The 18,938-nt window shown below is 36.6% G+C and overlaps 1 protein-coding gene across 2 annotated transcripts in view; it reads left to right on the top strand.

Annotated features, from left to right (window-relative positions):
- LOC106880422 (transmembrane protein 184B) overlaps positions 1-17,114 on the top strand; it is an 80,366-nt gene extending 63,252 nt beyond the window's left edge. For both annotated transcript variants that reach the window (XM_014930338.3, XM_014930337.3), the window contains 7 exons: positions 395-814; positions 5,433-5,598; positions 8,973-9,063; positions 10,758-10,833; positions 13,233-13,324; positions 15,050-15,219; positions 16,399-17,114. In XM_014930338.3, the coding sequence (XP_014785824.1) occupies positions 395-814; positions 5,433-5,598; positions 8,973-9,063; positions 10,758-10,833; positions 13,233-13,324; positions 15,050-15,219; positions 16,399-16,919 (1,536 nt within the window). In that variant the 3' untranslated portion in view covers positions 16,920-17,114. The remainder of the gene's footprint in view (positions 1-394; positions 815-5,432; positions 5,599-8,972; positions 9,064-10,757; positions 10,834-13,232; positions 13,325-15,049; positions 15,220-16,398) is intronic.
- The last annotated feature ends 1,824 nt before the right edge of the window (positions 17,115-18,938 follow it).

Raw genomic sequence — 18,938 nt, 5'->3', positions numbered from 1 at the left:
AACCATAGAGACAACTCCAGATATGTTTCACTCAGACCTCTTCACTCAAATATAGTGTACTGATACTTGCCAGACTTTAGAATGACTGAAGAGTTGGAGTGAATAAACATTGGCAGGTAAATATGTGAGAATTTAAATGAATGACTGCAGGAAAATTAGTCAAGGACCATCTTCTGCATGGAAAATGCTTATTTAAGCCATATTTAATGGGTGTTTCTTTTTTCTTTTGCAACTGTCTTATATTTTAATTATTTTAATTATTTTAATTATTTCAGATAGGTCCTTGTAATAGCTGGCACCCTTTAAATCTATGTTTCTGTCTCTATTTCCATCCTGATGTCTGCTGTAGTGACTAAAATCCTATCAAATGCCTGCTTTTTATTTTCATTTGCAGATGACAAACAACACGACTGCTCTCTTCCCCGAAGCAATACCTTCAAACATTTCTAGTGTCCCTCTTACTATGTTCGTTAGCACAGTGGCAGCAGCAGCAAAGACAACCACCACAACCTCCACCACAACAGCAGCAGCAGCAGCAGCAACAACAACGACTACAACAGCAGCATCAGCAACAACAACAATAGCAGCAGCAGTAGCAGTAGCTGCAGCAGCATCCGTACCAGCTGTGCTACCAAACTTCAATGCAACAACAACCAGTGTTACCCCAGAAAGAATGAGCACCCCCGATTCCCTTATAAGCAACACCACTGACAACGTCACTCGGTTACAGCCATTAATCTTTCTCCAGACAACTGCTGCTCAAGGAATCGCAGGCACGTTTGCCTTTGCATCTATTTTAATTACTGTTTATCAGGTAAGCCGAACTAACCCCTTCATTTCCTTACGTGTGCCCCTTTTCAATTATATCATCAACATCATCATCATCATCATCATCATCATTTTTATGTCAGCTTTTCCCATCAGTGAACTGAAATTTCTTCAGACAACAAAGGCGTTCTCTGATGTTGGTTCTTTCTTGTTTTGAAGTCAGGCAATTTATTCCACTTTGCACATTGAACCATCAAGTGGGACATTTTGGGAGATAGTAGCGAAAAATCACCAATGCTCAATCAGTATCACTGCAACGATATGCAGAAACAAACACATGCACATTCACACACATGCTTGCATGTGCATTCCCGCCCCATAAGTAATTGGTGAATCACAGGCCATAGTACAAGACAGTATGCTGTGAGACTGAATTCAAAACCTCATGCAAATTTTTCTAACTACACATCTATGGCTGTCCTTGTGTTATAATAATCATTGTTATCATTTTAAATTGTAGTTGCTAGAGTGGAGGAAAGAATGCTTTGTGATATTTGTTCTGGTTCTCTGTACTCTGAGTTCAAATACCATCAACTACCCTGTCAGAGCCAATAAATGAAGTCCATTGATGGATTCCTCTCTCTCTCTCTCTCCCCCCCCCCCTCCCCCCTCTCTCTCTCCTTCCCCCTCTCTCTCTCCTCCCTCTCTCAGAAATCAACTCACATGGCTCTGGTCAACCCGAGGCTATAGTTGAAGACACTTGCCCTAGGTACCATACAGTGGGACTGAACTCAGAACCATGTGGTTAAGAAGCAAGCTTCTTACCACACAGTCACACCTGTTTATAATATCAAGTTAATATTTATAATTTAGTGGTATCGTCTTACATAAATTTTCTGATACAGTTATTTACATACTAAAGGAGATAAGAAGTGATTCTAGAAAGATAGGAACCAGCAAAACAGGTGTGGACCTTGGAAGCCTAATCCCAAGTAATTCATTAAGGAGGGCAGTAACTACCAAAAGGAATTGATACTGAGGGGGAAAGTCTTGTCAGAAGCCACCTTTCTAATGTTGGAGGCTTGATGATATAAGGGACCCGTTCAAGCCTGTGAAAAAATTGGTGATGGGGAGGGGGGGGTTAGTTGTGAAATGTTGGAACATAAGTGTAAAGGGTAGTACATCATCATCGCAAATGTATAGACGTGTGAGTTCAAGTCTCATGCATATGGAAAAACCCATTTTTAACATAGGTGCAAGCATGGCTGTGTGGTAAGAAGCTTGCTTCCCAACCACATGGTTCCAAGTTCAGTCCCACTGCATGGCACCTTGGGGAAGTGTCTTCTACGATAGCTTTGGGCTGACCAAGGCCTTGTGAGTGGATTTGGTAGGTGGAAACTGAAAGAAGCCCGTCATATATTTATATATGTATATATAAAACAAATGATAAAAACGAACAATAAAAACGAACCATAAAAACGAACCATAAAAACGAACCATAAAAACGAACCATAAAAACGAACGATATATATATATATATATATATATATATATATATATATATATATATATATACCTACCAAACCACTCACAAGTAAAAAACAAAAGATAAAAAAGATATGTGACCAGATAACTAGGACCATGAAAGAATGTGAGATGCTTTAAGATCCATTGAAACCATGGAAACCGGAAAAGAAAGGACATAAAATGATAACAACAACTGTGTGTGTAATGAGGAAGACAGAGGGAGAGAGAGAGAGAAAGAAATTTAAAATCACATTGTTAAATGGCTACTGTGATTAGAATGAGGAAATTGTGTTGGTATAAATTGAGAACAATTCACTTGCAAAACAAGTTAAATTATGAAATGTATATTAATATGTATGATGTTCATAATTAAGATGATGATGATGATAATAATATGTATGTATGTGTGTCCGTGTGTTTATGTATACCTGTGTGTATTCATTCATTCAAGTCCAACTTGTTTGACAAGTTACTTGATCTGAAATCATGTGCGTAAATAGAATCCGTCCCAACTTTTGAAAGTAGCTATTTAAAACAGACACACATATATATCATTATCACCTTTTATTTTACTTTGTCATAGCATTATTTGTGTGTGTGTGAGAGAGAGAGAAATAATGACTATATGTGTGTGTGTATGTATGAATGAATGAGGAATAATTATATATATATATATATCCATTATAGCCAATCTTGCCAATTGGTTTTGTATTAGGGGTTCAAAATGATGTTAGGTAACAACCCAATTATGAATACTTGTGCTCTTCAGAATTGGCTGTTATGGAAGCAAATATGGCAGCTGCTCTCTATTGTTGGAGGTGAAGACACATCCAACTTGTGGTTGCTATAGAAAAAGACGATGAAATGAATTAAGCAAGGGTTAAGTTAAGAGTTTTGTACAAGTGATTCAAACCAAATGTGTTTCTTCAGAACCAAATGCAACAACCATAAGTCCTCTTTCAGCATCCTGGAGAGATGAAAGGTCACAACACTAGCCAAACCTGTTTGGTTGCTAAAAGAAAGCATTATGGAATACAACAAAAAGTGGAAGATATTAGAGAAATGCAAGACTTACTTCAATAGCAGCAGGAAGTGCAGATTATGCCTAGCTGAGAAGAGAGCCATATTAAAGAACTCTCAACGGCCAGGCATCTGTCTACACAGCAGAAGTGAAATTTTTAGTCCCTACCCACATGAAAGGAAGTATATTTTATCATACCCATGTGCTCCATAACTGCCAGTTCCCTAACTTTGGCTCTTTCCCTACCAATACCTGGGAACCTGATAAAGAGTTTAACCAAAACATACACAAACATACTTACAGGCACATACATACCTGAACATGGGTGGACATCCATTCAATATCCTCATATTGTAACCTTACACAAATATTCCAAAGAATTTAGCCAAAACATAATCAAAATATACACAAACGAACACACAGGTAATTATGCAACCTTTGGGCATCGCCCACCCTGAGAAACGCTACACATCTGCTTCCACACATCCCAACCATACAAGAATACCAACCCTTAATCCATACATGCATTTCTCATATGCACTCTTCCAGGCAGCTCTTCTTGCCTTGCAACACCTCAGGGGCCCAGTTTTGGTACCAAGGGACATAACTCTTAACCATTGCTCAGTTTGTTTTATCATCTTTTTTCATAGCAACCACAAACCAGATATGTCTTTTCACCTCCAACAGTAGAGAGCAGTTGCTATCTTTTGTTCCATAACTGCCAACTCTGAAGAGCACAGGGTTACATAATCAGGATGTTACCTAACATCCTGTTGAACCATTAGTGCAAAACTGATTGGAGATAAATAATAGAAAATGGAATGAATAAATAATAGAAAATGGAATGAATGGTGTTCTTTATTTAAAATCACTACAGTTGGTTTGACATATTTTTACACTTGTAGTACATACATTGGTGATATCATTATCATACATCCAAGGTGTAAATGCGCGTCTTCTGACAATTATTTAAGTAAGTCTCTCGTTAAGATACTACTGTCATTTCACTCCATGTGAGAATAAATATATATAAATGAACTGGTCTGTTGAGTGTTGTCCTTGTCTGACCCCAGGCCTACACTGATCTAGCAAACCTTTGATCAAGACATGATCATTCCAGCATTTTCTATATCTAAATCTACACTATTCAATATATTTCCTTTTCTTTTAAGACTGTATGGTGTAATTCGAGAGAGATTTAGCTGCTGTTTCTTGATCAAATGACTGAGGTTTCATGGGTTGATTAACTTTATTTTGTATAAGAGAGCAGTGTTACAGAGTCTGAACTATTAATCCCTTGGCTGGTCTTCTAATATCTTACAATGTTTTTTGGATCAATTCAGTATTGGCACAATCTTTAGTTTGTTACTAGTTCTGTATTGATCTCATTTACTGATGGTTTGGTAGAATCAGTTGAGCAACAAACAAAATGCATAGTGATATCTTGTAGCATCCATTTATATTGTGGATTTGAACCTCATCAAGGTCAATTTCACTTTTCGTCCAGCTTGTTAAAATAAAGTAGCCATTAACTCCTGGAGTCAACTAGATATACCTGTTCTTTTCTCTCTAGCTCTGACTTTGTGCCTATGTCTGGAATCAATATATTGATTTCCATGTTAATTTATGTTCTACATTGAAGGCTGTGTTAAAATATGAAAATCTATCCAAAAACTGCAGCTGTTTTACAACCAATACATAAGCTGATTATTGACAGCCATTAGGGACAAATATTGTGTGCATGGACAAACAGTGTCTCAGTGCACAAAGTTGATTTCTACTGTACTTGGCAGTCGATGTCAGCTTACAACCAGGATACTACACTGGAAAATATATATTCCTTTGATCTGAAAGCTTAAGGTGCATGTACATATTCTAGATTTCAATTAGAACAAGGTTGTGGTACAATATAGCAGGAAAGGAACAAGTTGAGGAGGCATTGCATGGTTGTTTGGTCTAAAGAAATAATGAATTTGTTGCTAAAGGGGATTTTGTTCCTTCTTTTGTTCTCTGCACCACTTTGCCCACTGGAAACACAGTTTGTGGATTCAGTTAATAAATTCCCTTTCATCTCCCTCCCAGTCTCATCACTTGTCTTTCTGTTTTTTCATTTCAGATATATCTCCACTTACGTTACTATTCTTGTCCCAATGAACAACTATGGATTGTACGTATCCTCTTCATTGTTCCTATCTACTCCTTTGACTCCTTCCTCAGTCTTATGTTCTTCAATAATGACAGCTATTATGTCTACGTAGACAGTATAAAGTATTGTTATGAAGGTGAGTTTTTTTTTCTTTCATGTTTATTAAATTATGTGATTCATTTTGATTGAAGCGTCTTTTTGTTTGCCTTCCTTGTTTCTTTATTATTATTGTTATTTGGGATCTGTGTTTCTTGATTTAAAGTTTTGCTTTTCTATATGTAAATTCAACTTAAAATACAGGCTTGTGTGGAGACGTGTCCACACAAAGAGTAACAATGGAATCAATCTTCACTTTTGAAGTGGCATATATGTACCCTGTGTGTGTGTGAATACCTGTCATGGCTATCCCTCAAGGTTGAGGATGATGGTCTTTTTTTTTGTTTTGTTTTTTATAGTTATTGATGGATTCTGAGATGATTGATGAGTACAATTCTTACTTGGAAGTTTCTTCTACAAGTGGGACAGGTTGTTCCAGATAGAAAGATCCTTTCTGGGGTGTTGTCTGTCCTTTCTGCATCTCCTCCTTTCTTCTTGTTCACCATTCCCACTTGTCTCAAAAGTTATTAGTCCCTCTTTGATGATGGATCTTCTTCATTTATCCAAATTTTGGTCTGGGGCTGATGGAGTTGATTTGAAGGCTTCACCCGGTTTTCCATCTGGTCCTGCAGCTTTGTTATTTTTTAAGCCTTTCAGGGCTTCTCTGACTTAAAGTCAAGGATTTGCTGAGGGAATGTTCCATTGATTGTTTTAGGATGTTGTTTATTACATGTTGGTCAAAGTTGACAGGTCGGTTCAGCAAATCCACCTGGCACCGATAGCAACATCAAATTTAAAGATGGGATTAATGGGTTTACCATCTTTTCGGGAGGAATCACACATCAAAGGATCAAAGATGACCTTACTAGCATTGGTATCTGTTGAATTCCATGAGCTTTTTTTTTCCCTCCACCATTAAATTTTTTTAGGTATCAAGTGATTCTTTGAATGGCAGCTTTGCATTCTCAGGACTTTTTCTTCCTTTTTCCAGACTGTTGATCCTTTTGTAGATCAGTGAGGCATTCCTTTTATTGTCGATGAGTTGTTGATGTTGTTCTCATTTTTGTTGAAGCAGTCTTCATATTTCCTGGTCTTGAAACCAAGTGTTTCTTTGCTGGTGGTGATGATAGAGTTTTTCAACTTGTTCCAGTGTTCTTCAACAGTCTGTGGTGAATTTTGGGGTAGATGTTCTTGGGGATATTGCTGGAATTTCTTGCTGCTATTCTGATTTTGGTGTTTCCTTTTTCATCAACTCTTTCATTTTCATAGAGGAGGAGATGAGATGAGGGTCTGTGGTCTGTCCAACATCCATTTGCACCTCTGATGGCTCAGGTCTTCAGCACGTCTTGAGTCTTCAGTCACAGGATCATATAATGACATAGTCAATCAGGTGCCAGTGTTTTCAGCATGGATGTTACTATGAAGTTCTGTACTTGTTTTTCTGATCAAATAAGGTGTTGGTAATCACCATATCATGCTTAGCACATTTACCAATTCCTTATTTTTTGATCGTTCCAGCCTAGAGCCTGTGATCTTTTCTGACTCTGGCATTAAATTCACCAAGTTGTACCATCTCGTCTTCTATGTATTTGTAGCATTCTGGAACTTCTGTTGTCGTGCAGCAAGGTTCAAGTACCATAATAGGTGTCTCTATGTTTCTCTTCAGAATATCCTGTCACAAATATCAGCTTTTCTCTCACACATTCTCTTCTTTTTTTAAAAAAAAAAAAGGAAAGATACACTAAGGAATGTAATCTAAGTTACCAATTGGGATGGTCATATCTGAAAATGCTTTTGATATGATTACTGGTTCAGTGGTTCCAGCTATATACACATACCGTCTCTAAACAGCAGTAGATCCTACTACAGTTTTATCTCATTATCCAATGTCACTCAACCTGCAAGAAATAGCAGCCAATCATTTATTTTCCTAACTAATTTTCTACATCAACTTTGCAAGTTATTGTGAAGTCTGCTTTGCTGTGATCAGTTGGACAAAATGACTAAATCTTTTCTGGATTTGTCTCCTTTGTATTGCTGGAATATTTAGATATTAACCATTCACTAATATTATTGCACCTCTCTCTTTTCGTCTCTCCTTCTCTTTCACTTTTAGACATTTTTCCCTGTTGCACTCCTTTTGTCTCTCTTGCTTTCCTCCACTTCTCTTCTTTCTCCACTTCTCCTGACTCTTTTTATCTATTTCCCCCTCTTTCATCTCTCTCTTTCCTTTACTCACTTTACTCCTCTCTATCCATTTTTTATCTTTTTCTAATTCTATTCACTCTTTTCAAGGTCATTTTCTTTTCTCCTCATACTCACTCCTCCTCCTCCCTTTCTAATTCACTGTATCTCTCTTTCACTCACTCCACTTTTCTCTCTCTCTCTCAGCTTCATTTACCATATCCTTCTCAAACCTCATCCCAATACTATATAAGCTAATCACTCAATTCAATAAAACCACTTCTGCTGTACAACATTTCCATCTTTCCATCTGACTTAACACTGATATTTTTGCCACTTGCTCTGTCTGACATTAAACATCTCACCCCCCCCCCCCCCAACTGCTCTCTCTTTCTCTTTCTCTCTCTCTCTCTCTCTCTCTCTCTCTCTCTCTCTCTCTCTCTCTCTCTCTCTCTTTCCTTGCTTAAATGAATCACAAAGAAAAAAATTTCCTCCACAATACTCTGAACAAATCCACTAAGAATCTCTTAAATGGGCTGATTGGACAAGAGTAACAGGGATGGAGGCTGACTGGTGTGGTTTACCTTGATATACCTACACTCCACAATGCAACACTATATCCCTATTTCTCACAGTTTTTCATCCACAGTGTGTTGGTGTTCTCTTTGTCTTCAATGCCAGAATTGCAACATCAGAAACTTTAAAGACACTGTGTTCTTCATTTGAACATTTCCATTTCTGAACCCTGTACGTCCCATACTTAGCTCTGGACAGAGTATTGGAAACTGCTTGTCTTCACATTCCTTGTATTTTCTCTATGTTATATATACTTGTAAGTCCTGGTGTTTTTGTGATGTATTTGTCTATTGTTATTATTACTGTTATTATTATTATTATTATTATTATTATTATTATTATTAAGGCAGCGAGCTGGCAGAATCGTTAGAATCGAAAAAATGCTTAGTAACCATTTGGCTGTCTTTACAACCTGGGTTCAAATTCAGCTGAGGCTGATTTTGCCTTTCATTCTCTTTTGGGGTTGATGAATTCAGTACCCATGAAACACTGGGCTTGATGTTATCGACTAGTGCCCCTCACCACAAATTTCAGGCCTTCTGCCTTTAGTAGAAAGCATTATCATTATTATCATTATTATTATTATCATTATTATCATTATTATTATTATTATTATTATTATAAGTTTTCTCTCTTTTTTTTACTAATTTCCAGCTTTTGTCATTTACAATTTCCTGAGCCTCTGTTATGAGTACCTTGGTGGTGAGAGCTCTATTATGTCTGAAATCCGAGGAAAACCAATCCAGTGAGTATCATTTAATATGTCTGTTTATGGATTAAGGCTTTGTTTAGGGAAATTTAGTCAGTGTGTCCAAACTGACTGATCTCGTAATGTTTTTATGATCTAATACTGACTGAAGCAGGGTGTGTAAGGTGTGGTTGAGTTCAATATCAGGTAACTTTTCACTCTATTGTACGATTTCAGTTCAATCACCTGCTTTTAAATTCACCTTGTTTCTATGGGAAAAATCTTTTCCTGCATCTCTGTTGCTATCATCACTGATTAAAGCAATTTGTTGTTTCCCCTCTGCCACCACCATTACTAACATTCCTACCTGCACCACTCTACATGTGCTACCACCACCACCACCACCACCACAACTAGTATTACTGTCATCCACCACAGCCAGTAGTACTATTCTTACCAACGGCAATAAATGCCACTATCACCTCAACCATAACTACTATTACCACTAATACTAACACCACACCCACTGTCACCTCCTTGCTTTCATCACAACCACTATCACCCTCTTTGCTAATTCTCCCTCCCATACCATGATCATCACCACCACCACACTATTAAGCAGTCAATCATTTATGTCTCAGCTACGTTACATGAGATATCAATTAATAGACACTCCTTCTCCTATCCTTTCTATGGTGGTGGCCAGGTTAGAGATGTATTTGTGTTTTGTATTGATTTTACTCATGGCGGATGGAGTGGAAAGAAGAAAGTATAAGTTGGGGAAAGAGAGAGTGGCGGGGGGGACACCTAAATAAAACTTTTATAAATGGTCAGTGGACTGTGATGGTAGGCAATTAAAGGAATGATTTTTCTCTTTTTCAGGTGAGGGAATATGTGTGTGGGAGTAGAGAATAGTTTTCCTACATGTTGTGTTGGGGAATTGTTTTGACTGTGTTTGAGTTTAATCTTTCTCATTAAAGTTGTTTCATACTTCCTTGTTACTTATTCATGTTTATGTTCAGAGAGAGAGAGAGAGAGAGAAAGTGTGTGTGTGGATAGATAGATAGATAGATAGAAAGATACATACATACATACAAAATTACAAATACAACAGGAATAGGTATGGTGTGTATGTGTGTGTGTTCGTCATGGTTGTTGTTTCGATTCAGGTCAGAGATCTTTCTGCTGACCGGTCAAGGTTCCAGCAATGAGAATCTCACTTTTTGTATACCGAGGACTATTTTGTCCTAGAAGTTACCCCATTGCCTCAGGAATTCTATGATTTGAGGGAGATGTGGTTTCTATTTATAACAGGCTCAGCAACACTGGAGAAGCTGCCTCGTTGCCTCATGAGTTCCGTATGTCTTTGTGTGCAAATTTTCATGTGTGTGTGTGTGTGTGTGTGTGTGTGTGTGTGTGTGTGTGTGTGTGTGTGTGTGTGTGTGTGTGTGTGTGTGTGTGAGAGTAGATTAATCACAGCCTGTGCTGTTTGCTTTTGCTACTTATTTTTCTCTCTTGTTAAGTTTATGTGTGTATGTCTATTAATCTTTGCATATGTTTATGTTCTATATAGATAAATTAGTGTATGTATGCACAATACCACCAGTAAGTTTGAACTATGCATAAAGTCCTTTCGATTTCTTAGTTGATCTCCCATTTGGGGAGGAATTTGAACCATCAGTGTAGACACAGGCTTTCAAAGACCAGTTTACTCTTCCACGCATTTGAAATGAGTTGTTTTTCTGTTTCAGGTCAAGCTGGATGTGGTGTACCTGCTGCCTGGCTGGTCGACAGTACACTATAGGTTTTCTGCGCTTTTGTAAGCAAGTAAGTCTTTTTTTCTTTTTTCACTTCAGTTATGCAGAAGATATTACACCATAACCATCATCACAGCCACCATCAACACTCATACCGTGGCCACCAACCCTATACCACCTCTACCACTACTGCAATCATCACTATCACTGTCATAAACACTGCTACTACTTCTACTACCATCATCATCACTGCTACTACCACTACTTCTATCTCTGATACCACCACCCTAAGGGGTTTCTAAAACTGAAATCCTAAATAAATTTTACTCTTCTCTTGACAAGTCAACAAGTAACCTGTACATGACTGCTGGATGTAGCAGTTATATTTCCCTTGAATCACAGCCTGTCATCTTAGATAAAGAATCATACATTAAACTCATTTGCTATCTGGCATTGATGCCATTAACCAACATATTAAATGGGACTGGATGTGGATATAACTGCTATCATAAAACAATCAACCATCTCTTGTATATAGATGATCTCTAGTTGTATACAGCAAATGATAACTGGAAACACTACTTCAGATAGTGCATAGATTTACCAAAGAAACCAATATGAGATTCAGCTTTGAAAAATGTGCCAATGGAACCTTGAAGAGGGGACTAAGTAAGAACAGCCATATAATACTTGATAAAGAAACTGAAAGAAAAACTAGATCAAACCCAGGCATACAAATACTTAAGAATCAATAAACTAGCTAGAGTACAACATGCACAAATTAAAGAAAATGTAAACAATGAATATTATATACAAATTAGCTTAATACTTAAAAATACAGCTAAATGCTAAACATAAAGCAATAGACATTAATACTTCAGCGGCCCCAGTTATGATTTATAATATTCCTAACTGGATACTAAAAGAATTAGCAAAGCTAAACAGGAAAACAAGAAAAATGATGACTTCATTTAGAATACACCACCCAAAATCCAATATAGAAAGGTTATCACTACCAGAACTAGAGAAGAAATTCAGGTCTGGATTCAAGGTCTGGATTTAAGGTCTAGAATCAAAGGGCCTTAGAGTTAAACTTGCAAAAACCAAAGTCTTAATAAGTAGGAAGGCAGACAGATCACAAATGCCTTCAGGTAGAAGGCCCTGCTCGATCTGTAGAGAAGTCGTAGGTAGAAACTCTATAAGATGTAGCCAGTGTAAGCTATGGACACATAAGAGGTGCAACAATATTAGAGGAAGGTTAACAGGGAAGATAGTTTTTGTGTGTGGAAGGTGCACAGGTACAATAAACACCAAAAATGTACAGAAAATAGATTCCATAACATGCCAGGGGTGAAAACTAGAAGTAGTCAGTAGCTTCCGTTACCTAGGTGACTGAGTCAGTAGCGGGGATGGATGCTCTAAGAGTGTAGCTGCTAGAATAAGAATAGCCTAGGAAAAGTTCAGAGAGCTCCTACCCCTGCTGGTAACAAAGGGCCTCTCACTCAGAGTGTATGATGCCTGTGTGCGAACAGTTTAAAGACCTATGAAATGCTGCCAGGCATTTTACTCAGCATGCTTACAATTCTGCTAGCTCACTGCCTTTATAAATATATTATGATTAAGTAAATAAAAACAATATCTTTTCTTTGCTCCCCTCTGTATATTACAATAAAACAAAGATATTACAATCTGCAGTATGATCTTCGAATGTTACAGTAATAAGTGATGGCATTGGCACTCTAAGAATAGCAACACACCATTTCTCTGAGTTATAGAAGAGGTCTTTTATTGTTGTTCAAGAGAAGAGAGAGAGAGAGAGAGACAGAGCAGCTTCTATAATTATATAATTAGAATGCATCAACTGATAAACAGTAGAAATACATCTGAAACTAGTCTAAATAGATTTTATTTACTTCATTGTGAGAGGATGGTTATAAATCAATAGATTTGTTGAAAGGAAGATAGATTCGACAGTCTGCTCATCTGTTAACTTGTAAAGTAGCTTAGATGTAATATATGAGAGATAGCAACGATGATGAGGGAGATGACGAGGAGGAAGGCGAATGGAGGAAGGGAGGAAAGCAAGGAGTCATCTATCATTTCCCCAAAGGTAGGGAGGAGCGGTGGTGGTGGCAGCAGCGGTGGTGGTGGTGAGGAGCAGCAGCACTGGGAAGCGTCAGTTCACTCAAAATCTAGCAAAGATATAGGATCAGAAACATCTACAACTACATATATATCTAATATATCTATTCTTTATTTCAGACAGTAGGGTGTGATTGAGGGACATTTAACTACTATATCGAGCAGACTGAGTGACTGCATTAGTGGCTGTTATTATTAGTGTTGCTTAATCTCTTGATCATCCCCGATCGTGAATTCAGTACATGAACATATAACAATTTCACTTCTCTCATTTTAGAGTTCATTATCTGTGTATAAAATGTTTATTTTATTGTTGTTCTGTTCCAGGCTACTTTACAGTTTTGTATCATCAAACCTGTTATGGCTGTTATTACTTTGATTCTACAGTCTTTTGGACTCTACAAGGACGGTAACTTTTCGTAAGTTGTCTTTTTATTTTTCTCAGTATCTGTCTGTTTGTTTTTCTGTTTGTATCTGTGTCTGCCAAACTTTTTTTTACCTTCCAATACACTGGGTGAAGAGAATTTATTTTGTGGCACACCAAATAAAAATCACAACAAAATTGAATATACTTTATTAGTATGAATAAAAATAAATAAATTCTTATTATAGCAACAATAAAATGACATTGTTTTATGAACATATATGTAATATAATACAATAATAATGTTTTTAATGAGAAGGATACAATTGATTTTGAGAAAGAATTTTGTCAAAACGCGGCTCTAAATTAGATAAGCAAATATGTAACTCCTCATCTACCATCTGTAATCATTCCTGTTTTTCCGACTTTGTTTCCATAAGCGCAGAGAAAGCTAATTCGCAAAGATACAATGATCCAAAGGGCAACAGAGATTTAATGACTGTAGCAGCTAATCAAGGATATTGGCTCTAAAGCAAAATCCGAAATTCTGACAATTCTGGCACAGAAAATGAGGCTTTGTGCACAGGATTGTTTTTCAAGTCTCTTAAATTTTCTTCTATTAATGTTAATGGCAGGTGTGTACTGTCGTATCTTGCAAAAGGATTAATGACCCACTCATACATTTAGTAATCAAGTGATGGAAAATACTTAGAAAATGATACAGAAAGGTTTTCTACTGTTTTCTGCACTCCTGACAAAATTTTCAATTTGTTTGGAAAAGCCCCTATGCCTGGGAAGTAATCAAGCTGCGAGTTCTTAACTTCCCTTATCCACAGTTCTAACGTGTTGGTGAAAGACTTTAATTTACTTGTAATTGTAATTAACATTTTCACTCGCTCCTTACAAACTCAAATTTAATCACTCCAAATCGGAGTGAAATTTTGTTCCCTTGAGATGTTTCTTCAGTTGTGGAAAGAGGTGAAAATCGGAAGGGGCTAAGTTAGGAGAGTGAAATGGGCGGTCTACCAATCCAAAGCCCAAAGTCTACTATTTTCCATAGTGCTTCATGTGTTCTGGTGCATTGTCCTACAGAAACAGGATACCACAGCTCAGCTTTCCACAGCGTTTCTGCTTCAAAGCTTCATGCAGTTTGTCCAACAGAGACATCTATTATTCTGCATTGCTGGTGCGTCCCTTTGGCAGATATTTTATGCAGAGTACTCTTTCTTTGTCCCATTCCACTTTCTCATGATGAGAGTGCCTTGACAGTTTGTTCCATTGTTAACCCTTCTGCTTTTAAGATCTTTTGTTATTGCTCTCTACCAGGTTTCCTTTGGTCGACCACATCTTCTTTTACCTTGTGGAACCTATATATATATATATATATAAAGATCTTAATTGACTAAAAATTATGAATTATGTAAAAAAGAATCTTTTAAAACAGACTGACACAAATAATTTTTTATATAATTAATAATTTTAAGGAAATCTTCCTTCAATTATCATGACTGTATCAAGAATTTCCTGTGAAACTCTTCCTCAGCTTTTGTCTACTCAATTTCACTCAGAAGGCTTTAGTCAACCTGAGGCTGTATAGAAAAAGATGCTTGCCCAGGGTTCTGTTCTATGCCAGGAGATCAAACCACCCAGTGTTGCACAATTGTAAAGTAAACTTCTTAACCGTAACACAATTTCCAATCATATGTTTTGCTCTTTTTATAATAACATGAGATCTGTCTCAAATTTTCAATCTAATTGTTTGTGTTTTTCACTCTTCCAGACCAGCTAGTGGTTACTTGTATATTACAATCATTTATAATATTTCAATAACATTGGCACTTTACGGCTTGTTCCTGTTTTACTTTGCTACCAAAGAACTATTGAGTCCATTTGAACCTGTCTTGAAATTCTTTACTGTTAAATCAGTAATCTTTCTGTCTTTCTGGCAAGGTAAGTTACCATTTGGCTCTTCACCTCTTTTGTTTCCAGCCACTATTTTTATCAGACTTTCAACAATTTATCTCTCTAATCTTTCCACTCTCATCGTTCTACTGAAATACGCCATCCTTGTGTTTCATTCAATTTAGAAAATAGAATTTTGAGAGAATTAGAAAAACAAATAATAAAATAACTGGTTTTACATTGTTATTTACCTGACGTTATGAACCTTGTTAAACAAAGGTTCTCACATAAAATTATAATGGGTTAGTTTAAGTTTGAAACCCTTCAAAGCAGTTTTCTTGAATGATGGAATCGGAGATGGTCTTGGGAAGATATAAGAAGGGTTAACTGTAAATTTTATCTCACTTAAGAATATTTCATTTATTTTTGTATTTTGTGTATTGTTGTTTCATTTTTCATTTCAATAATAATTATGATTTATGACGATGATGATTTGGTGAAAATCATTTTTTCTTTTCTTTTTCGTTAATGGCTTAGTCAAAGGAGGAAGGGTAGTGTCTAAAACCAGAATCTTTGAAACTAGGGAGGTGGAGGGAGAAAGACACTATGGCTTTTAGGTCACCACAGAAGGAGACAGTGTAAATAACGATACTGGATTACCCTCAAACTAGAGACATGATCTGAATGCTTACAAAGATGAGTTCTCTTCTAAAAACTCTAAAATCCGAGATGATGGACAGATTGGATTATGTCACTTGTCCAAGGTGCTGTGATGGGAGGTCAAACTCTGTGTGGGTCTCCATTGCAATGAAAGAAGATGGCAACCTAGCAGTGGTTACCTGTGTACAGTGTGCAACATGCAGTGAATAGAAGACACTAAATCCAATGGCAAAATCGATTGAAACAATTGAGAAACTCAAGGCTGCCGCTTCTGATTATGAAGCAGTGCTTTTAACTTCACAGCCATAATCTACATCAACTTTTTTATCTCACAATTATTTACCTTTGTTTCTCTTAGTTTCTGATTTTGTTTCAGCCATTACAGCTAAAACCATGTTATAGCATCACCTCCATGTGTTTGGAATTTTTAGTGCATTTGATAATAACCTAAGATTAATAAGTCTAGGACTAATGAAACAGTACGATCTTCATTTATCAGGAAAAAAACAAAACAAAGCAACTATGATTAATTATTCACTTTCTCTTTTACCCGTTCTTCATATTCAGGAGTGGTTCTTGCTGTTTTTGAAAAGGCTGATTTGATCAGTCCGATCTTCTCTGAAGACGGTATCCTTAAAGCGGGCGTCGGCACAGTGTCAGCTGGCTGGCAGAACTTTCTCATCTGCATTGAGATGGTATTCGCCGCCATTGCACTGCGCTTTGCATTCCCACACATGATCTACAGTTCTGGCCCCTCATCAACTCATGGTCGCACGGTGTCGCTACAGAGCATTTCGAGCAGCCTGAAGGAGACGATGAATCCACGCGACATTATGCAGGATGCAATACACAACTTCCACCCACAGTATCAGCAGTATACTCAACAAGGGATGAAGATCCCACACGAAGAAGAGGGCACTGAGCCCAGCTGGCCCTATGATCAGCAGTATCCATATCAACAGCAGACTCCTTATCCGAATGGGGCCATCCCAACTTCCAGGCCGCTGCCACCGACCGGAGCCACTCCAAACAAGATGAAATTCAATGAAAAAACTACACTTTTGAGCTCAGACGATGAATTTCAGTGATGACAAGGCAACTGACTTGACAACTTTACATTTCAAACCAATAATGACGAGAACCAAACTGTCAAGACCAAACAGTTTGTTTTTTACTGGGGTTGTACGTTAGAGTTTGTTTTTTCTCTTCAGTAACTTTGGAATCAGTGAAGTTCCAAACGTGAGTGATACAGATGTGGAAATAAAGAAAATGTTTAACAAAAATTTAGAAAAATTACAAAAAATTGATGAGGTCCATTACAAAGAGCGAATTTTGAAAGAAAACAAATGCCTAAATATTAGGACGCCTGCTCTTACTCCCTATTTTTAAGCTGCTGTTGCTGGTACAGTCAAATACAGATGTCTTCTTTTCTTTTTTCCTCTTCTTATAAGTTCACTTTCTTTCTCCAGTATTCTGATCTCATAACGACCCACAATCCTCAGTTGCTTTAACAAACTAAACATATCACAACTACACATTATTTTATGCAGTTCGCTTCTACATTTTATTTTCTCTCTTTCACAAGTTTTCTAACTATAATCTGTCCTTCTGTTAATCTATCCATATTTCATCTCTACTTTCCTGTACCTATCTAGCTAGTTCTATAGCTAATTAACCCTCTGTATATTTGACTAAGTTGGTAGCTAACTATCTATCTTTTTAGCTTCTCAGCTAGATAGGAAACTACTTACCTATCTATTTACCTTTCTATCTGCATTTATCTATATCAAACTATCCACCTACTAACCTATAGAGTTGATTACCCATATATCTGAATAGCTAATTTACTTATCATATTAATCTTGCTAGCTACCTAGCATGCTGATTTCTACTTGTCTATATTTATATATATATATATATATATATATATATATATATATATATATATATATATATATATATATGATGGTGATGATATATATGCATCTATCTATTTATCTGTCTATCTTTAAGTAGCTAGCCAGCTAGCTAGTTACCTACCTACCTACCTACCTATCACCTACCTACCTCTCTAACTAGCTATCAATATCTATTTACCTACTTATCTATCAAGCTGACAACTATCTAAATAGCTTCCTAGCTAGCTAACTTCCTACTTACCTATTTTAGAATCATACTATCTAGTTAGCTAAACCCCCCCCCCCTCTCTCTCTATATATATATACATATATATATACACTTCATACCGTAGACTTAATGATTTAGATACAAAGAAGATGATTCCTTCAGGAAAAGATTGTCATTAAAGGAAGATGAAAGAAAACTAAGTCCTTCCCATAACTGTAAACTTCTTTAGAACAGCAGGCTAATTCATTCCACTTCATAACTTTTTTCACTTCTCTATTTGCTGAAGTAAACCATTTCCAATTTCCTTTAGTCCTAATGATCCACTTGTAAATCTAGTTATTCGACTATCTGGCTATGTATCTACTTAGCTATCTTGCTAAATAGATAGCTATCCAAATACACCATTAACGCTATAGTATTGGCATGAATTTGAAAAATATAAACCCCCAAATTTTATTTTATTCTGTTGGTTAACAATTAAGCTGGAAATATTTAATGCTCATTAATAATTAATGATAATAATGATTAAATAGTTTAACTTAGTTAATCTTTCTTTTCTACTTGTAAATGTCAGCTGGATCGGAATTAAAACAAAGCCCTATCCACACACTCACATAAACACAAAGGCATCTCATCTCATCTCGTATTGTATCATGCTTGATAAATCATTTTTTAAAAAGCCTAGCCTTGATGCTGAGACTTTCTATTCATAAAGCAAATCAAATAAACATAACAAGTGAGTTACTTTAAGTTTCAGTCTCTCAGCTCCTTTGAATCTTGTGTCCCCATTTTTATGATAATTAGGAAAAGAATTGCGAAGTATTTTCCTTTAAAACTTCTGCGGCTGTTAAATTGGATAACTCTTCAATAGTAACGGGTCATTCTTTGACTGTCAATTGTTTTAATCTTGAAGAAATTGAAAAAAAGGTTTTGTTTAATTGAGGAAATACAAATGTGTAACTTCAATGAGTTAAATGAGT

This window comes from Octopus bimaculoides, chromosome 22, assembly GCF_046866305.1.
Source record: "Octopus bimaculoides isolate indiv1 chromosome 22, ASM4686630v1, whole genome shotgun sequence".
Taxonomy (NCBI): Eukaryota; Metazoa; Mollusca; class Cephalopoda; order Octopoda; family Octopodidae; genus Octopus; species Octopus bimaculoides.
The sequence above is the reverse complement of the archived record's forward strand: the minus strand, read 5'-3'. Positions and strand labels throughout refer to the sequence as shown.